This window comes from Dendrobates tinctorius, unplaced genomic scaffold, assembly GCF_039654945.1.
Source record: "Dendrobates tinctorius isolate UK_male_01 unplaced genomic scaffold, ASM3965494v1 ptg000005l, whole genome shotgun sequence".
In the NCBI taxonomy this organism is placed as follows: domain Eukaryota; kingdom Metazoa; phylum Chordata; class Amphibia; order Anura; family Dendrobatidae; genus Dendrobates; species Dendrobates tinctorius.
The window spans coordinates 5538270-5561360 of NW_027361673.1; the positions used below are offsets into that span (position 1 = coordinate 5538270).

At 38.6% G+C, this 23091-nt stretch overlaps 1 protein-coding gene across 1 annotated transcript in view; it reads left to right on the plus strand.

The window, feature by feature from the left end:
- KCNH8 (potassium voltage-gated channel subfamily H member 8) overlaps nucleotides 1–23091 on the plus strand; it is a 534349-nt gene that overhangs the window by 221343 nt on the left and 289915 nt on the right. The window contains 1 exon segment of the mRNA XM_073568115.1: nucleotides 21588–21821. Coding sequence (XP_073424216.1) covers nucleotides 21588–21821 — 234 coding nt within the window.

The window sequence follows — 23091 nt, forward strand, 5'->3', positions numbered from 1 at the left end:
CATGAAAGAATAAAGTTATGTATAATTGTATGTATTTTTATAATAAAACCAAGCACACCATTGTTTTTCTTGTGAAATTCTCAATATGTTTGATGTTTCACATGAACCTCTTCCCATTAGAAAAAATAAAATTGGATCCAAAATGGTTGACTTCAAAATGGCCCCCATGGTCCCCAGCCATCTTGAAATGTTTCCTCTCTCCCAGATACTAACGTGCCACAAGCAGGAAGTTGATATCATCAACTATTCCCCTTTTATTTAGGTGTATCAGCTATTAAATGTCCTCTTAGCCTTCTTTTTTGCAAGCTTAACATTCCCAGATCCTTTAACCATATATACTTTGCAGTTCCCTTACCATCCTGGTAGCTCTTCTCAGAACTACCTTCAGTTTTTTTATGTCTTTTTTAAAATGTGCCCAGAACTGTACACAGAATGCCAGATGAGGCCGGACCAAGGAGGAGTAGAGGGGATAATTACTTGATGTGATCTAGACTTTATGCTTCTTTTAATACATCCTAGAACTGTTTTTGCATTTATTGCTGCTGCATCACACCATTGACTCATGTGCAGTCTGTGATCTATTAGTATACCCAAGTCTTTCTCACGCGCTGCTGCTTAGTTGTATTCCTCTCCCTCTGTAGATGTAATTTTATTTTTTTTGCCCAGGTTTAGAATGTTGGCATATAACATAAAATCTCAATAAGATACAATTAAGTTTAAGTTTGTGGGTTTGTGAAAAAATTTTGGAAAGTTCACGGGGTATGAATACTATTTAAAGTCACTATAGTAGAGAAAACCCAACCTTATTATAATTTTCTACCCCTAAACAGGACTAGAATTTAAGTTTTAAGCTACATAAAAAAATCTGAATATTGACATTCATAATTTTCTTTATTGAAATGGTAAAAATCATATGCTGTGGCTAAAACACATACAGATTGCAACAACTTATTTTCTTGGTCTGCAAGTTGTGACTAGTCTAAAATGTGATATCTTTTACACATTAATCTAATATAAAGCACTCTGGGAGGCTATTAGTGATGCAGTGAGTCATAAAGCACCAGTTATAAATGAAATGAAGATAATTCTAATTTGCTTTTAACCAGGATGTAATGTTTCTGGCAGTAAAAGGATGATATTAATAGCACTTACTTCATATGCATCAAAGTGAAAGCAAATGAAAAAAATAAACACTTTTTTGCAATGATCCAATCAAAATGATTACTTGTGGACTTATTGTGATGTAATTTAATGCTTAATGTTCTATTTTAATGTACTATATAGAATGAACTGGATGAAACAGGCTTTGTTTAGACAAAATGTGATTGCTGCAGCAGATCAGTAGCTGCTGATTGGCTACAGTGCTTTTTTTGCTAGGTGACTAAGGATGAGTGGCACTGATCCAGGAGAAAAGTAAAGCTTTTATATGACACCAAACAGCAATAGCACAAAAAGAGGACTTGAAAATCCTCCAAAAATTCAAACATACAGCAAAAAAGGCAGAGATGCTTACCTGCCAAGGACTCCAAACAAATGCACAATCAGGATGCAGTGGACCCATATAGTTAAGATGGCGGCAACACAGGTGCAAAAATACTGATGTTTATATGACACCACCCTATGGCTTTTAATGAAGGGTTGTTGAGTAGTGAACATTAGAGATGAGCGAACCTTTTAACATTCGCTTCAGAGAACATTTAGTTGATTGCCAAATGGTCAACGAACGTAACCAAATGTCAAAATATATGCCTCCCCTCCCTTACCTTTTCAGGCACATGACAGCTGATCTGATCACCTTTCATGTGCCCCTAACAGCTGCGGGTGTAATCATGATCCACCTGCGGATGTTAACTTGTTAAATGCCACTGCTGAGTTCCGACAGCGGCATTTACCATGCAGGCTGCAAGCTACACCCATCAGCACCCCTGTCACATGACTGTGGGGCACCGATGAGAAGATAATAATCCATTTGACCAGAAATGGGTCTAGCTCTGCTACATCTTGATGGCAGGCTACATTGTTGCATGATGCGACTATACAGCCTGCCATCCAGCAAAGACACTGAGCAGCATGTCCTACCTCTGCTTAGTGTCTCGCAGCAAACTGCTATAACCTGACTGATGTCACCTTGAACATGAGAAAGTTCTCAGAAAGGTCGTGGGAGTTCATAGCCAGTGAGCTCAGTTCAATTCTCTGACATCAGTGTAAGCGCCATTACAACTTTTCCCATGGAACTCGCGTTGATGTCAATGATTTGAACTGAGTTCATTGGCTGCGAACTCCCAGGACCTTTCTGATGGCACCATGAGTGTGTGAAGATTCTCATGCTCATGGTAACATCAATCAGGTCATAGGAGTTTGCCTCTAGAAACTAAGCAGCAATTGCACATGCAGCTTAGTATCTCTGCTGGATGGCCGGCTCTATGCTGTTTAGTCACATCATGCAACAATGCAGCCTGCCATCTAGATGTAGCAGAGCTAGACCCATTGTGGAACAAATGGATTATTATCTTCTTTGCAGACAGGTGAGGAATATGGTAGTTTATTATTTTAATTCTCTTACAGGGGACAATTGCTTCAGTGGAACCGGCAATGATGTGAGTATGGTTTAATTAAAAGTAATTAAAGGAGTCTGTGTCATTATTTCAATTAAAGGACTTTTTTCTGGGTGTGAGTTTGTATAAAATATGAATATAGATAGACAACTCTTATTACTAAGCCGTGGGCTTGATGTCACCGGACAATACAAAGATGACATCAACCTTACAAATGAGAACCACACTTGCCACTGCCACAGATAAAGTGAGAAGAGACAGTCAAAGTACCAGAATTGTCCCATCTAATAGATGTGCCTTTTCTGGAGTGGCTGTGGGCTGATATTTTTAGGCTGGGGTGGCAATACTCATGGCCCCTTACCAGCCTGGGAATACCAGCCCCCAGGTTGTCTGAATTTGCCTGACTGGTTGTCAAAAAAAATGGGGGCAGCACATGGCTTTTTTAAAATTATTTACTTAAATAATTAAAAATACAGGAGAACCCCAAGTTATTCTTTTATTTTTTACAGGAAAGATCTATATCTTTGTACCGTGTTAGCCAGTAGATAGAAGAATATTTAGAATTGAGAGTCCTCAGTGGTTGATACCTTTTAATGGCTAACTGAAGCCTGATGAAGAGACCTGCGTAGTCTCGAAAGCTTGCAGTTTGTTACCATCTTTTTCAGTTAGCCATTAAAAGGTATCAACCACTGAGGACTCTCAATTCTAAATATTATTTTATTTTTTTATTTATCTCCATATGGGGTAGTGAGGTTGGGGGTTGTTGTTCTTGCAATTATCACTGTTATCGATTGTGTGTTATGTGTTTTTCTCCTAATCTAATATATAAAGCTCAATGTGTGTATATATGTATGTGTATGTGTGTGTGTGTGTATGTCCAGGATTGGCATCCGCACCATTGCAGTTACAGCCACAAAATTTGGCACAGTGACACGTCTGGACCCCGAGAGTGTCCTAAGCTATGTTGTAACTCGAAATTTTAACCCCGCGTGTTCCAATTCACCAAACAATTTTGCCCCTATCTACATAATGGGGGAAAAGTGTGTGTGTATCAAGCCCCGCCCCTCATTATGATGTCACAATGGTTGCCATGGCGGCGCTGATGTCATCATAGGTTGCAAGTCCTGCCGCTCATTATGATGTCATAATGGTTGACTATGGGATGGAGGATGTGTGATGGGTATATGGGCATGGGACTATGGGATGGAGGATGTGTGATGGGTATATGGGCACTCGACTATGGGATGGAGGATATGTATGATGGGTATATGGGCACGGGCCTATGGGATCGTGGATATGTATGATGGGTATATGGGCATGGGACTATGGGATGGAGGATAATTATAATTTGCTATAACTAACCACAGTTAGTTACTATGCCCGGGCAGCACCGGGCTCTTCAGCTAGTAACTAATAAAATTTACATTTTTAATTATTTTATTATATTTGAGGACATTATTTGGATCCATTTTCCTCCTATACTTTTCAGTTATTTGGAGCTGGTGCATTTAGTCTGGATGTAGTGACATGATTGCATGCCACATTCCAGCTTTTCTATCATGTATTTGGGATTTGATGTTTTATTTATTTATGGTACAGCCGGCGGTTAATGAATACTCCCATCAGCTGACGCTTGCTTTCGCTGTTGACAGTTGAGTACAACTTTCAACATTTTCTCTTGCTAGTGCTGATCACAGCATGAGCAGGGGACCATGATGTGAGCTGTCTTTACTTCAGTATCTGGTGCCAGGGAACAGCGCAAACAGTACCGCTGATTCACAGGTGTCAGTATGTGTCACACAGAATGCACAGGGATGTCATTCTTGTGTCATTAGTGTGCACGTGTGTGGCACATTTTGTGGCCCGTGCTGCTAATGGAAACACTAACGTGTGAAAGAGGCCTTAGAGAACTTGGTCATTTATCAAACTTTGGCCGACTTCAAATGTGCTACGTTCATGCAGAATTTGAGCTTGGTGAACGTTTTCTGAAGACATCTCTAGTGTTGAGCGATACCATCCGATATTGAGAAATATCGGATCAGATTAGATCGGCCCGATACCCAAAAAAGTATCGGGTATCGCCAATTCCGATACCGGTAGTCCCATTCAAGTCAATGGGACAGAAATATCGGAATTAAAAAAAACCTTTCTTTACTTAGACATCCAGTTCGGGAGGGGGGAAGAGTGTGGGCGGTTCGTGGGCGGTGCGTGGGTGGACACTGTGCGTGTGTGCGGGCGGGGTCTGTGCGGGCCTGCCCTGGGTCTGTACAGGCCTGCCGGGGGTCTGTACGGGCCTGCCGGGGGCTTGTGCCAGCTGCCGGGGGTCTGTACGGGCCTGCCTGGGGCTTGTGCCGGCTGCCGGGGGTCTGAATGGGCCTGCCAGGGGCTTGTGCCGGCTGCCGGGGGTCTGTTCGGGCCTACCGGGGGCCTGTACGGGCCTGCCGGGGGCTTGTGCCGGCTGCCGGGGGTCTGAATGGGCCTGCCGGGGGCTTGTGCCGGCTGCCGGGGCCTGTACGGGCCTGCCGGGGGCTTGTGCCGGCTGCCGGGGGTCTGTTTGGGCCTGCTGGGGGGTCTTGTGTGTGTGTGCAGGCATCGTCCGATGGGGCTACAAACTACAAGTCCCATCGGGCAATGCCTGCTACAATGACAGTGATTGACACATTAGCCAATGATGGGACAGTAGTAGTCCCATTATCCGGCTAATGTGTTGAATGTAAAAAAAAAAAAAACATACTACATACATACTACATACATACATACTACATATATACTACATTAATACATACTGCATACATACTACATATATACAACATTCATTCAGCATACATACATACTACATACATACTTTATATATACTACATTCATACAACATACATACATACAATACATACAACATATATACTACATTCATACAGCATACATACATACTACATGCATACTACATATATACGACATTCATACAGCATACATACATACATACTACATACATACTACATATATACTACATTCATACAACATACATACTACATATACACTACATTCATACAGCAGGCATACATACATGCATACATACTACATATATATAAAATTCATACAACATACATACATACTACATACATACTTCATATATACTACATTCATACAACATAAATACATACTACATATATACTACATTCATATAACATACATATATTCTACATACATACTACATATATACTACATTCATACAACATACATATTACATACATATATACTACATTCATACAACATACATACATACAGTACATACTACATACATATATACTACATTCATACAACATACATACATACTACATACTACATACTTACTACATACATACAACATACATACAACATGCTACAGACATACAACAGACATACAACATACATACTACATACAATACATTCATACATTCATGCAATACATACATATAGACATACAGTACATATAACACAGAGTACATACTCACCATCACGTGTCACTTTGATCCCCGAAGCCAGTGTCATCTGTGGAAAAATATGAAAATAACAAACAACCTATATACTCCCTGATCCGCAGAAATCCACGAGTGTCCCACGCCGATCTCCCGTGGAGAACAGCAGCATCAGCTGATGTGACCGCTCTCTATGGGGCTCCAGGAATACAATGACGGGAGGTAGGTATCCTTCCGCACTGTATTCCTCCGCCACTGTAAAAAAAAAGTCCCTAGTCTCACTTTTGGCATTGCTTCCCTGAGCCCCCCCTGGCAGCGCAATGTGCAGCGCTGCTGCGGGGGACTCCTTTCCTGCAGGTCCCCGGATCCAATATGGCGACGGAGACCTTCGGGGGCCTGCAGGAAGCTGGCTTCCTCAGTGGCATGAGGAAGCCTGTGCAGTGCCTGTGACAGATCGCTGATCTGTCACAGTGATCTGTGATGTGACAGATCAGCGATCTGTCACAGGACAGTGATGTCCCCCCTGGGACATTGTAATAAAGTAAAAAAAAATAAAAAAAAGTGTAAAAATAATTTTAAAAAAATCGCCAAATAAATCATTTTTTGGAAATAAAAAAAACCAAAACAATAAAAGTACACATATTTGGTATCGCCGCGTCCATAACGACCCGCCCTATAAAACTGTCCCAATAGTTAACCCCTTAAGCGAACCCCTTAAAAAATAAAAATAAAAAACGAAGCAAAAAATAATGATTTATTATCATACCGCCAAACAAAAAGTGCAATAACGCGTGATCAAAAAGACGCATATAAATATCCATGGTACCGCTGAAAACGTCATCTTGTCCCGCAAAAAACAAGCCATGATACAGCATCATCAGCGAAAAAATAAAAAAGTTATAGCTCGCAGAATAAAGTGATGCAAAAATAATTTTTTTTTATATAAAATTGTTTTCATTGCATAAAAGCGCCAAAACATAAAAAAAGACCTAAATGAGGTATCGCTGTAACCGTACTGACCCGAAGAATAAAACCGCCTTATAAATTTTACCGCACCCGGAACGGCGTAAACGCATCACCCAAAAGAAATTCATGAAACGCTGGTTTTTGTAAATTCTGCGTCCCAAAAAACGAAATAAAAAGCGATCAAAAATTGTCACATGCCCGAACATGATAAGAATAAAAGTGTCAACTCGTCCCGCAAAAAATAAGACCTCACATGACTCGGTGGGTCAAAATATGGAAAAATTATAGCTCTCAATATGTGGTGATGCAAAAACTATTTTTACAATAAAAAGCGTCTTTTAGCGTGCGACAGCTGTCAAACATAAAAACCGCCATAAATAGTAAATCAAACCCCCCATTATCACCCCCTTAGTTAGGGAAAAATAATAAAATTTAAAAAATGTATTTATTTCTATTTTCCCATTAGGGTTAGGGCTAGGGTTAGGGTTAGGGCTAGGGTTAGGGTTAGGGTTAGGGCTAGGGTTAGGGTTAGGGTTAGGGCTAGGGTTAGGGTTAGGGCTAGGGCTAGGGTTAGGGTTAGAATTGGGGGTTTCCACTATTTGCGCACATCAGGTGCTCTCCAAACGCAACATGGCATCTGATCTCAATTCCAGCCAATTCTGCGTTGAAAAAGTCAAATGGTGCTCCTTCCCTTCCAAGCTCTGCCATGCACCCAAACAGTGTTTTACCCCCTCATATGGGGTATCAGCCTACTCAGGACACTTTGCAAAACAACTTTTGGGGTCCTATTTCTCCTGTTGCCCTTAGGAAAATAAAAATTTTGGGGCAAAAATATCATTTTTGTGGAAAAAAATTTTTTTGTTATTTTCACGCCTGGGCGTTATAAACTTCTGTGAAGCACTTGGGGGTTCAAAGTTCTCATCACACATCTAGATAAGTTCCTTGGGGGGTCTAGTTTCCAAAATGGGGTCATTTGTGGGGGGTTTCCACTGTTTTGGTACATCAGGGGCTTTCCAAACGCGACATGGTGTCTGATCTCAATTCCAGCCAAAAAAGTCAAATGGCGCTGCTTGCCTTCCGAGCTCTGCCATGTGCCCAAATAGTCATTTACACCCACATATGGGGTATCAGCGTACTCAGGACAAATTGCACAATAACTTTTAGGGTCCTGTTACCCTTGGGAAAATAAAAATTGGGGGTGAAAAGATCATTTTGTGGAAAAAATATGATTTTTTAATTGTACCGCTGTACATTATAAACTTCTGTGAAGCCCTTGTGGGTTCAAAGTTCTCACCACATATCTAGATAAGTTCCTTAGGGGGTCTAGTTTCAAAAATGGGGTCACTTGTGGGGGGTTTCCACTGTTTAGGTACATCAGGGGCTCTCCAAACGCGACATGGCGTCCGATCAGAATTCCAGCCAATTTTGCATTGAAAAAGTCAAACGGCGCTCCTTCCCTTCTGAGCTCTGCCATGCGCCGAAACAGTGGTTCCCCCCACATATCAGGTATCAGCGTGCTCAGGACAAATTGCACAATAATTTTTGCAGTCCAATTTCTCCTGTTACACTTGGTAAAATAAAAAAAATTGAACCTGAAGTAATTTTTTTTGTGAAAAAAACTTAAATGTTAATTTTTTTTAAATATTCAAAAAATTCCTGTGACGCACCTGAAGGGTTAATAAACTCCTTCAATGTGGTTTTAAGCACCTTAAGGGGTGCAGTTTTTAGAATGGTGTTACTTTTGGGTATTTTCTATTATATAGACCCCTCAAAGTGGCTTCAAATGTGATGTGGTCCGTAAAAATAAAATGGTGTTGCAAAAATGAGAGATCGCTGGTCAACTTTTAACCCTTATATCTTACTAACAAATAAAAATTTGGTTACAAAATTGTGCTGATGTAAAGTAAACATGTGGCAAATGTTACTTATTAACTTTTTTGTGTGCCATATCTCTGTGATTTAAGGGCATAAAAATTCAAAGTTGGAAAATTGCGGAATTTTCAAAATTTTTGCCAAATTTCCGTTTTTCTCATAAATAAACGCAAGTTATATGAATGAAATTTTACCACTAACATGAAGTACAATATGTCACAAGAAAACAGTGTCAGAATCACCGGGATCCACGGAAGCGTTTCAGAGTTATGACCTCATAAAGGGACAGTGGTCAGAATTGTAAAAATTGGCCCGGTAGTTAACGTGCAAACCACCCTTGGTAGTGAAGGGGTTAAAGTTATTTCTCTGGAGAAGACATTGAATTGGCTTTAAGTTACCAAGTTGAGATCAAAAATTAATATAAGACCCTGTCTTATTTTGGGGGGAACACGGTATGTTCATTTGTGATCTTAATGCAATGCATAAACATGATAAAACAAGTATCATCAGAATGTAAAATAATTACTAAAAATAAAACAAAATTTATGTAAAATAGTGTTAACAATTTATTGAAAGAAATATCAGATCAAATATGAAATATGAAAAAGCAATGACTTTACATCAAGTAAATATTATGTATACAATAGGATACCCAGAAGTAAAGCAATTCAATTGTTACTCATGCTTGCAGAATTAATGAATAGCCAGTTGTCAATATTAATTCCTTTTAGCATAAATTTCACTTTCAGAATTTTTCCCAAATGCTTTTCTACTCAGATTTTAAATATCACTCACTGTATATTTTTGCTGTATGGCATTCACTTGCAGTGTGGTCTGATTATGTTTTATGGCCTTTAGAATTCGCAAATGCTCCCATAAGATTTATCAATGGTATCACTATTTCATTATTAACTGGCCTGCTATCAAGTAAAAGTATTTGAAATCAGCATTTCCACATATAAAAGAGATTGTTTTATTTTATTTTAACAAATTTGCAAATATTTTAATGTCTGGGTTTGGTTTGTTAATTGGTTTGGTATGACACATCTCTGTACCCTTATTAAAAAAAAAGATGAAAACCCCCAAAAATGCATTTGTTTCAAATTTATTTTCTCCCTATCCTAACTAAATTTTCAAATGCACAAGGTTAATGACGTAAACAATCGTTTGAGCAAGTTCAAGCAATATCATGTTTAAAATTAAGACTTTTCTCTTTTTGTGAATTTAACTTTTTTTTTCTTTAGGCAATACAGTTGAAATAATAAAATACCCCCTCTTTGAAACTAATTTCTTGCATTGAACGTTAATATCATCAATCTCAGAGGACACTAGAATCATTTTATGATTATAAAGTGAAGTAATAATGGCCGAGTTTAAAAGGAACAAAGTGACTAGTTGAGTTATGAATTTGAAAGTGGCTGTGTGTGGTAAGGTACAGCATTAAAGAGGTAGATTTGCTGCTTGTTTTGTTGAAAGTTGGTGACATTTTAAAAGGAATGTACGGTATTTTGAGAAAATGACCTATAGCATAAATCAGATTTTCTTTGTTAAATTTAAAAGGAAAACTTTTGCTAATTTTGTTGAATTTTTTATTTCATCCTTTATATTAGCTCCTCTTTGATGTCAGGCGTAATAGTACGCCGACGTCGGACTCCCTCCCTTTGATGTGGGCTCCAGGGCTGAGCCTACATCTTTCCTGGGACATGTCAGCTGTTTTGAACAGCTGACATGTGCCTGGAATAGCCGCAGATGGAATCACGATCCATCTGTGCCTATTAACCCATTAAATGCCACTGTCAAACGCTGACAGCGGCATTTAACTCGTGCTTCCAGCCATCGGGCCAGAATTCCGCCCACCGTAAACTCACCCACCGAAAACCCCGTCACATGATCGCGGCTCACCAGTTCGTTGGCATGACAACCAGCGGTCTCCTGGAGACCTCTATGGTTGTATGTGCCGGCTTGCTGTGAGCAAGTGAGTAATTCTGTGATCTGATCATTGCCTCTATGCAGTAGTGCCAATCAGGTTGTGGCAGATTCTAGTCTCCCATGGAGACTATTGAAGCATGCCAAAAGTAAAAAAAAACTTTTTTAAAAATGTAAAAAAATAAAAAAATATAAAAAGTTCAAATCACCCCCCTTTCACCCTATTCAAAATAAAACAATAAAAACATTTTAAAAATACACATATTTCATATCACCAAGTTCAGAATCGCCCAATCTATCAATGAAAAAAGGATTAACCTGATCGCTAAATGGCATAGCAAGAAAAAAGTCAATACGCCAGAATTACTTTTTTTTGTTACCGCGACATTGCATTAAAATGCAATAACGGACAATCAAAAGATTGTATCTGCACCAAAATGGTATCATTAAAAATGTCAGCTTGGCACGCAAAAAATAAGCCGACAAAGTTGGAATTATTTTTCACCACTTAGATAATAAAAGAACCTAGACATGTTTGGTGTCTATGAACTCGAAATGACCTGGAGAATCATAATGGCAGGTCAGTTATAGTGAATCTAGTAAAAAATCCAAACAAAATGGGATTGCACTTTTTGCAATTTCATAGCACTTGGAATTTTTATCCTGTTTTCTAGTACACGACATCGTAAAACCAATGGTGTCGCTCAAAAGTACAACTTGTCCCACTGAAAAACAAGCTCTGACATGGCCATATTGATGGAAAAATAAATAAGCTATGGCTCCGAGTAGAAGGGTGGCAAAAAGCAAGAACGCAAAACCCAAATAAGCTCCGGTCATGAAGGGGTTCAAGAAAAACAAATCAGAAATTTGCTGTTATGCCTAATATTAGGCTCATATTCTCAGTTCTTTTTTTAGTAGCCACATGGGCAATTGACTGTCTGTGACTCTACTGACATGAATAAAAGCTTTTTCTGGGCATGTTCCACATGATCTGGGCAAAAGTCATTGTTACAACCTCTTATTTTGAATGGAGGTGTTATCTTTCAATGTATTCCACTCTGTGATGTTGAGATTGCTGAAAGCCTCCTTTCAGAGCTAGATTAGCAGATCAGACGAGAATCAAATTCAAGAAATTGCATGGATTTTACCTGAAATTTGATTTGCAGCTAAATTTATTCTATGCTAATTTAGCATTCTTTCTTATGTTCTGGTGTCTGGAGAGAGTACAGGGCATAATAAATGTAAGATGTAGAAAAAAAAATTAATACTCAGTTCACTGCCCACCTTTGCTGATCAATGTCTCTTTTATGGTCCTCGGCGCATCTTTTCACCGCTGCATTGTGTTGCATCTTCAATCTAGAGTCTGTGAGTAGGCTCAAGACATCTCTGCGCATCTGTATCCTAAGGTCATGGCGATGTCGTGAAGTAACAAATGAGCAATGACTTTACAACATGTATTCTAGGCGGGGACTTAAAGCTGTGACAAGGTATAAGAAAACCTTGTATATGAGCATGTGCAGAGTCATTCCTGGTCTAGCTGTGACCAGAAACCTTGCTTTAAGATGCAGCATGCAGTGGCAGTAAGAAGATGCGCCAAGGACCATAAGAAGGAAAACGGGCATTGACGGTTATTGGTGTGGCCATGACATTACAAAAAAACTGCATTTTGGAGTAAATGGAGTTTTCTAAAATTCAAGTACAATTCAATTAAATTCTAATAAATTCTTCCATCACTCGTCAGTATGAAAACGGCAAGATTAAAATTAAACAAATAGTCATTTTTATAGAACAGCACCTTTAAGTCTTATTTTATTTATAGCAAACCTATTTTATTCATCAAAGAAAAAACTATGCTGCCTCTACCTATGCTAAAAGACATATCTGTATTCCACCATAAATAACCCTCTGTATTTTCCAACACTGTACTGTACTGGTTTTCTAACTTGCAATGTAGAGTTTTCAACAATCCAGTAAACTAAGTGAAATATAACCTTCAGAATCCCTTCAAGCAATATGAAAGGACTGCTTTGAAATACATAAATGCACAATATTATCCCCTTTTCAATATGTAACAATGAAAGCGCTTCTGCATTGAAGACGGAGCTGTTAATAAAATATGAGATAATGTAGGTTAGGTTTGTTTTGTTAAAAGGCCAACAGTGACTTAAGTCCATGAAAGTGTTGTAATAAATGAATGAGGACTTAAAGAAAATAATGCATTTTCATTTATTAAGAGCATTCAGGTTCAGTGCTTTGTCTTATAACTTTTAAATGAAAATTCAGTTGGATGTGACATTGTAACATACTGCTTAAAACAAGTTATTATCTATACCCTCAATATGAAGCAAACATTTACGACCCCTTTTTAATGTAGTTCAGAGTCAAAACACTTAAACCAAGTATACTCATCTTTCTAGTGTGCCTTGCAACTTAGTTTTTTTCATAACTTTTATATATTCACATTAATATGGCCATATGAGGGCTTGTTTTTTATTGGATGAGTTGTACTTTTGAATGACTCCATTGATTTTCCCTTATAGCGTACTGGAAAATAGGAAAAAAAATTGCAAGTGTGGTGAAATTGCAAAGAAAGTGCTTTTCCACAATTGTTTTTTGGCTTTTTCATTTACCATTTTCACTATGTCGTAAAACTGACCTGGCAATATGACTCTCTAGGCCAGTACGAGCATGCAGATAGCAAACATGTATAGTTTTTTTTTACTTCAATGGTGGATAAAAATTCCAAAATTTGTAAGAAAAAATTATTTTACTTATGTCACCATTTTCCGAGACCCATAGGGTTTTCATTGTTGGGGATCTGGGTTTGGGTGAATGCTTATTTTTTTGCCGCTTGAGCTGATGTTTTTATTGATAGCATTTTTGGGTAGATACAATGTTTTGATCGCCTCTTTTTGCATTTTATTGCAATGTTGCAGCTGTCAAATAAATATAATTCTGGCGTTTTGATCTTTTTTCTCGTTACGCCATTTAACAATCACATTAATTGTTTGTATACTTTGATAGATTGGATATTTCTGAATGCAGCGATACCAAACATTTGTATTTTATTTTTTTATAATTAGATCACACTGTGGCTGCCGCGCTATCAATATACGGATGTCTCGGGCTTGTGTGACAAGCCCTGCTACCCCAGACCCTAGTGCCAGTAAGTGGCGCATGATCACTTTATATATACCGGTTCATTATTCATTCAGTTCTAGGGTCTGGGGTAGCGGGGCTTGTCATACAAGCCCGAGACATCCGTACATTGGTAGCGTGGCAGCCACAGTGTGATCTAGTTTTCAGCTAACCATTCAGGCAGGGTTGCACACAGTACCTGCCAGGACGCCAGCAGCTTTCAGCCTCCTACATAGCACCAGTGTGTTTATACAGTATTTTTTTTATAATTGTTTTCTTTTCAATGGGGCAAAAGGGGGTGATTTAAACTTTTGCAGGGGGTATAGTTTTAAAACCTTTTTTTCACACTTTTTACTGACTTCAATAGTCCCCTTAGAAGATTTGAAGGTGCAATCCGCCAACACCTAGTGCTATACATTAGCAAACCCCCGGCTGTCATGACAACCTATCAGCAGTCTATGATCATGTGATAGTGGCACCGATGGGTGGGTGGGTGGGATTAATGGCACACTTCCAACTGGTGTGTGTTAAATCCCATTGTCAGTGATTAACAGTGGCATTTAACTGGTTAACAGCAACGAGTGGATCACTGTTCCACCCACAGCTAGTTAAAGGCACTTGATGGGTGAGTACATGTCAAAGGTCATGAAGGAACTAAACAATTGGTTTATTAACACTGGAAAATTAGAAAACAGCTTAAAGGCAACTTTATTCATATATGATTGGGCATATCACCAACACACAGTGGGGTGTCCCACTTTTGTTATCTCAGTGTGATGTGAACAAATATTGTACTGTCACCCATATATTTGCATGGGCACAAGACAATATCACATTTTTCCAACGCATCTGCTTTAAGGGCCTGTCACACTAAGCGATATCGCTAGCAATATCACTATAACGTCACAGGTTTTTGTGACGTCATAGTGATAATGCTAGTGATATCGCTATGTCTGATACTTACCTCTGACTGCTCCCCCGCTGGTTATCGCTGATCGCGCGAGAACGTCCTGGACCGTTTCTCGTCGTCAGCTTCCTGCAGGGCTTCCTGTGGTGCCGATGAGCGACGCGGGTGGGAAGACGTCAGGATCGCCTCGTCTGACAGGTAAGTAGCGACCCCCGCCCCCTGCTATGTCGCTGGTGAGATCTGCCTGTGTGGCAACTCACTAGTGACCTCTTAGCGATGCACCAGCGATCCTGACCGTGTCATATCGCTGGTCGTGATCGCTGGTGCATCGCTAAGTGTGACAGTACCTTTAGGAGAAGCGTACAGCCACCCAAATCCTCTCTCAGGGATAATAGGTGGGCTGTGAGCAGCTAGCTCTAACTAAAGCCCCCGTTGCACACGGTGAGATCGCTAGCGATATCGCTGAAGCGACAATGATTTTGTGACGCAACAGCGACATCGCTAGCGATCTCTCTAAGTGTGACACGCGGAATCGACCGGCTCCTTGCTGCGATGTCACTGATCGTGTGCGAACGTTCAGGATCATTTTTTGATCGCTGGCGTCACGCTGACCAGCATGCATCGCTGTGTTTGACGCCCCTTATCAACGACGAGCGACCTCGTTGGTGACTCCAAACTCATATAGATAGCGCTGAATGACGCCTATTCAAAGTCTGAATCGCTATTATAGACAGTGTGTGACACGGTACCAACGATCGCCGTGGTCGTTAGTGACATCGCTGATCGCTGATGCGTCATTCTGAAGATCGGCCTGTATGACTGCTTACTAGCGAAGCACAGATGATCTTAGCCAGATCGTATTGTTGTCGGAATCGTTGGTGCGTCGCTACGTGTAACGGTACCCTAAGGTTGGACTAATTTGCTGTTAATTAGCAGGTGATCTGTTATAAAAGGGGTTGCCCTATCTCAATGCATTGATCAACTTCAATCTGACACATCTTAAGGTTTGTCTTAATTTCTAGGTGAAATAACAGATATCTATCTTGACATCCCAGTGAGTGAGATAAGCCATGATGTAGAAAATACAAATGGCCACATTGGAAACTCAGTTCTGATATTTGCATTTAGGCAGTAGGATCAAATTTCCTCAATTTCTTCTAAAGGTCCATGAATAATTTTGAACTTCTTCAACTCTGCATGAATATTAAAAGAATATTTTTATTTTATTTGCATAAGATATATTTTCTTATCTCCTTGTTCTGCCAATAATTATAATATATATTTGCCTTAATGAACTATATTTTTTGCATTAAAGTACACACTTCATTTGATTCTCCTTATTCATTCAAATTTGTGAATTGAAAAATAAATAAGTCTTAATTTGTAAATGATAGATGGTCTATTACATGCTTTGCTTTAAAGAGAAAATATTCCACAATTGAGACTGAAAGAAGCAAAGAGTCCCCCTGGCTGTAAACTGCCACATCGAATTCAACCAATGCAGATCACTGTAAGCAGCAATTTCTACTGTAGCAAAAGTAGTGGCAATCTCACTATCAGTTTAATTATCTGGAAAAACTGTTGCCAAGTTATCATGCTTATCCTGGTAACAAAATTATTGTAGATGTCAAAATACTGTTCTATCCTTCTAGTTCTTGCATATTTATAATTTTAATATTTGTATCATCCAATTACATACTTTTACCAAAATTTTCCATTTTTCTAATAATCTGAGCACAAAAAATACTGTATGTAAATGAATAATAAAGTTTTTTCAGAGTTTTAAATAACTTATTATTCTATAAACAAGATTTAATTTGAAATTAAATAATTCTATATAGAATCAGAATGAGGGTTTACTCACACTGGCGAGAAGCCAGTGCATAACTTGGACTAATGCTTTTCGATGTTTCATGTTTCATTGGCTAGTACTCGCTACAATGTTGTACTATGGAGCAGTGCTGAATTGGCATGAGAAAAAAATTGGTGCATGCTGCACTTGACAGCATATTTTGGACGGCGCACACCTCTACCAGTCTATGGGTGCATGCAAAACAATAGACTTCACAGTCCAATAGTCACCAACTCACCCAATAGAGATGGAGAAATTAGGTTCTTAATTTTCTCTGCGACTGTAATGCAATTCTTCCATGCGAGAGAATCGCATCACAGTAAAATGACCCTTAGCTCACGCTTGCAGCAGAGTTTGAGCCGAGGGTCAATTGCATATAGCATCTGGTTCTCTCACATGAGAGATTCATCGGATGCTGTACGCTAGTGTACGCAAATCCTGAAACTTACTGAAAACTAGTCCCTCAGACACAGTCAGGTACCCTAAGTATCTAAGATTAATAAATGATATTGAAATGTCATTTCATAATATAACCTTATATCTTGTATGATAAATAGGGCAGCATGGTGGCTCAGTGATTAGCCCTGCAGCCTTGCAGTGCTGGGGTCCTGGGTACAAATACCACCAAGGACAAAATCTGCAAGAAGTTTGTATGTTCTCCCCGTGTTTGCGTGGGTTTCCTCTGGGTACTCCCATTTCCTCCCACATTTTCCAAAAACATACTGATAGGGATTCTAGATTGTGAGCCCCATTGGGGACAGTGCCGATAATGTCTGTAAAGCGCTGTGGAATTAATGGCGCTATATAAATGAGTAAAATAAATAAATAAATCGCTCCAAAGCAACTGTATAGATTAAGAGTAAGAAGTTTTACCCATACCTACAGTATATGCCTGAATCCTGGCCAAATTGTGTAACTTAACCATAGTTCAGAGGAATTATTTTCATAGTCATTATTTCACCAAACTCTGAACAGCACAGTTGTTTTTATGCTTCCAGAGCTTTCTGTGGTCAGGATTACCAAAGTTAAGTTCCCATGATTTCTCGACCTTATAAAATATTAAGTACATTTTCTATATCTGTCTAATATTTATACATGTACTTTTGGACCTTGGAGCCTGAAAATGTGCCAAATGAATTACAGTAACTCATGCTCATTTACATATTTGGTGTATATTTAGACACCTTTGTCTAACATACTACTTACTGGCTAGTTAGTTTATACTAATATTTTGAACCAAACTTCTAATGCAATTTGGCACATTGTTGCAATGAAGCCACACTCTGCAATAAAGCCACAACCCTTTTGTGCTAAGCCATTCCCATTTTAGAGTGATGCTCAAAAGTTGCCTAAAACAAATAATTAATGTGGTTCAAGGCACGTTCACAAGCCATCAATTTGTATATTAGTGTGAATTTATTTCCCATTTTACCTTGGGTTACAGCTGCCTAAACGCCCCTAAATTACAAGGTGAAAATTCCCAAACTTCTACTCTTCACAAACTACACAGATCTGCTGTTGAAATGCTCCGTTGTTATGTTGATCTGCTGCTACAATTTGCTCAGCTACTAAAGTTGGCATGGTCTGCTGCTCAGATGTGGAACATGCTCCTTCCATTGACATGAGGAGGGGTCAATAAAGATAGTAGAGAGAAGGACAAGCTTTTTGGAGGAATTTCCAGATGCACTGTGCTCCAATAAGACCGCAACATGTTTCACTAGGCATATAGTTACAAAAATTAAAATTGCATAATAATTCTCTTGAAACAATTTCTTCCATCACTTATGATTGTGATTTGCTTATATCTGTTTTTGTGGTAAGTGAACAGAGGAGCACTTGTTATATCCAGAGACAGAAAAACATTTTCTCCATTACAGGTTAATGGTAATTTGAAATGTGTGAGAGGTACAGTACATTATGAGGATTGTTCAACTACTTTAGGACTTCCCTTTACAATAAATATAAAGGAAGTCCTCTCTTCTTCATGCACTGCAGTTCTAACATATCAATGCAGACCGTGAAGCTGTGAGAAAAAGAAACCACACTTTGCAAAGAGAAGATAAGCAAGTTTCTTACCATGTTTACCTTCTCGATTTCTGTATAGACAGTGCTGAACTAGCACTGTGTATACAGATTATGAATCACTTACCGTTCTTTCATCTCTAAACCCAGTGAATATGTGAAAAAAGAGAGCAGGAGCTGCTTAGTCCTAGGAAACCCAGACAGGTGGCTGAAATTCCACTACAGCTGGGGCTAACATACTAGTCCCAATTACAAAAGGAATCAGTAAAAAAAGAGAATGTAATAATAATGTATTAAAATGCCTCCCCAAATGTCTTTTAAGATTTTTTGAAGGGCACAGTGTATAAAATAAATTAAAAAAAAATAGGAAAAAGGCAATAAACATCTAAACTAATAAAAAGAGATCCTTCCACTTTAAATTGTTGTTTCTAGCCCTGGCCCCATAAAAAATATGTCCAATATATAAAAATAAGGAAAGTGGAACACATTCAAATGTTACTAGAGGTCCTTTGTGGTCATAAATGAAAACTAAAAATAAAAAAACTGAAATATAGACACATATTTGCTATTTTTCTTTATATTTTCCTCCAAGATCAGGAAAAAATTTTTTCTAGCTGTCAGTTTTGCCTGGCTGATTATCAAAAATGCAGGAAAACCAACACAAGTTTTTTTTATTATTTATTTAGAGCGCAAGCACTGCCTAATGAATACTCCCATCATCTGCCACCTGCTCTCGCTGTTATTAGTGGCAGCAGGCATAGGCTGATAGGAGCAGTAGTCCCTTTAGCTGACACTAGTGACTGGAGGTAAACTTTTTACCTCCGATCACAGCTATGGGCTCACACTGTCTGACCGGAGATAATAATTTTACTGCTTATCAGAAGCAGCGTTTTCTGCATGGATCCCACAGGACTTGTCCATACCTTTGACTGAATATAGAAGTATACCAGCCACACCCAGCCATTGTTAGACTCAACTGCAGTTTGCTTGTTCTATTTTCCACTCACAATATTTTGAGGCCCCCAAATTACAATAAAAAATAAAAAAGAGGGTGTTTTGCAGAGTGCACCCACACAAACTTTTTTACAGAGTACGCCCACAGAGGCTTTTTTCAGAATACTCCCACCCCACAGAGATGTGTGCAGAATAGACAAACAGGTTTTTCTGGCACAGTATTCCCACAGACAAGGTTGCAAAGTAGAAAAATGTGTTTTTATGCACAGTAGTCCCACAAACACGGGTACTGTTTTTAGATCCACAAGTCGTACAGACACAACAGACAAGTGTAATTATTTTTTAAACACACTACTCCTACAGACACAGCTGTAGAGTACACAAATAGGCTTTTTGGCACAGTACACACATAGACTTTTTGGCAAAGTACTCCCAGAGACTTCTTGGCAAAGTACACAAAAAGACTTATTGGCACAGTACTTGCTGAGACTTTTTTGGCACAGTAGTCCCAGAGACTTTTTGGCACAGAGCACACAAAGGTTTTTTGGCATAGTTCTCCCAGAGGCTTTTTTGGCACAGTACTCCAAGAGGCTTTTTGACACAGTATACACAGAGTATTTTTGGCACAGTACTCTCAGAGACAGGCTTGCAGAGTACACACAGAAGCTTAAAGACACACTTATTTTTTTCTGCCCACAAAAGGGAAAAAGATGGTTGCATAATAGAATTTTATTTTAGACACACTACTCCCAAAAACATGGCTGCAGAGTATACAAATCCTTTAGAAACACTACCTGTATAGACACAGCAGGTCAGTAAAATTATTTGTCTGGCCGACAAATGGCAAAGTGATGGCTGCTCCTGAGATTTATTTGCCACACTACTAGAAAAATCAGGGGGCGTGAAAAATTATTTTTTTAGCCTAAAAATGGCAACTAGACAGCTGATGCCAATTATTTATTTCCCAGACTATCAAAAACCCACAGCGCTCTGGAAAAATATTTATTTGGCCTAGAAATGGCAACTAGATGCTGATGCCAATTAGTTATTTCCCAGGCTACAGCAAAACACACAGCAGTCCTGAAAAATTATTTATTTGGCCTATTAATGACAACGAGATGGCCGATGCCAATTATGTATTTGCCACACAACTAGAAAAGGCACAGCAGTACAGAAAAAGTATTTATTTGGCCAACACATGGCAATAAAATGGCTGATGCCAATTATTCATTTTCCACATTACTAGAAAAGACACAGAGATCATGAAAAATTATTTATTGGGCCTACAAATGGCAACAAGATGACTGATGGCAATTATTTATTTGCAACACTACTAGAAAACACACAGTGTTTCTGAAAAAATTATTTCTTTGGTCTACAAATGGCAACTAGACAGCTGATGCCAATTATTTATTTCCCAGACTACTAATAAACACAGCACATAGGAAAAATTATTTATTTGGCCCAGAGTTAAAATAAAAAAATGCTGGAGTGGTGCTTTATTACAGCATTTACTCCAGCAAACTCAATTGTAACACCTGTTCATAGTAGGTCAATTGCATAGATAATATTCCAAAATCTTCTTGTCATATTTCCACAATAGCTAATACTCTCGGAAGAAGTAGCCAAACTTTTGAAAATTATTTTTCCCGCAACTCATAACTCAGGAAAGGTATACCCTGACTGTATGATTCTCTATCTACCACACTCACTAGCTCTATCAATATTCTGCATGCTAATCACAGTGATGACAGCAGCATCTATTATATGTTCATGACTAATCCTGTGGCTGTGTCATGTATGTGCCAGATGGAGCAGCCTCTTTAGGACACGTACAAAAAATATAAAAAATGTTCATTAAAATGTTGCGCTATACTGCAACGTATTTTCTGCTTATCGAATAAACATATTTATTTATTTGTTTATTTGCATTTGTTTTCCAGACAGCAACTTCATTCTTGCAAATGCTCAGGTGGCCAAAGGATTCCCTATAGTTTATTGTTCAGATGGCTTTTGTGAACTTGCTGGATTTGCACGCACTGAGGTCATGCAGAAGAGTTGCAGCTGTAAATTTTTATATGGTGCTGAAACAAATGAACAGACAACACTTGAAATTGAAATGTCACTAGAGGAAAAAAGTGAATTCAAGGGGGAAATCATGTTTTACAAGAAGAATGGTAAGTGATTTTTTTTCTTTGTTCGGATTTACGGTTAAGTGTCATAAATGTTTGTGAAGGCCAGAAATCATTTCAATGAAAAAATGAAAGGTTCCTCTTTTGCCTTTACTCTTTTTATGTTCACAATAATAATTTAATGTTTGCAATCAAAATAGTGCAATTACCTTAAAGGCCAGTGTTGATTTATAATGTTTAATAAGCAAGCTAGCTATAAACATGTATTCATTTAAAATGGAGTGCATAACATTTATAGGGTAGTTCTTTTAGAATCATTTCAAACGTACTCTAAAGATATGAACAGATTCATAAATAGTTATGCTCTGACATTTCACTGACTGGTTTATACAGATAGTTATATTTCATGATTTGTGACCCATTGACTTCCTTTCCAATGACTAACAATGGTGGGACGTGCAGATCAGTAAATAATACTGTGCATGTAACTAACTGTACCTGCACTAAATATTCAAATATTCCATTAATATACAAATAATTCTCATCAGCCTAAAATAATTGCAGTTGTAATACTGTATGTAATAAGTTTGCCTTGAACCTTTAGAAAGGATATATCCATTTGTAGAAACCATCTTTTTACTTTGCTCCAATTCTTCAAGGGGAACTGTCACAAAGTTTTTACTACCTCATCTGAGAGCAGCATGCTGTAGGCAATGGGATGCTGAATCCAACGATGTATCGCTTAGTTTACTGGGTGCAGCAGTTAGGACACAATCAGAGTTCTTAGATGCAACATGAAGCAGAGATGAGAGAGCAGACCTCACCCACACCAGGCTCTCTATTTACATAATCTATTGACAGGGAGATGGTTATCACATGAAGGGGTGTGGTCTTAGCAATAACCAGCTAGTCACAGCCATGGCCAAGTAATAAAACCATTATTATAAGTAAACAACATAACCCAGCCAGATAAGTGACACATCATTGAAATCAGTGTTTTAACTCCTATCTCATGCTGTCCTTAGATTACATAGCAAAACCTTGCTGACAGATTCCCCTTAACCTTCATTTACACTGAAAGATCTTTGTGAAACAGGGTTCCTAAAAACACTCATTTAACAATAATCTTGTAAAGTTAACAGGCTGTCGATCACCTGATGAATGAGCAAAACTGCATTTCATTGGGGGAAATTATCTTTTTGTGCAGCACAAAAGATCATCATTCTTGGCGATGCATTGTCCTATGTAAACATGACTTGTGCTACCAAGAACTATGGCAGTCTATATAAGATAATCCTTTAATCGTCCCACCATG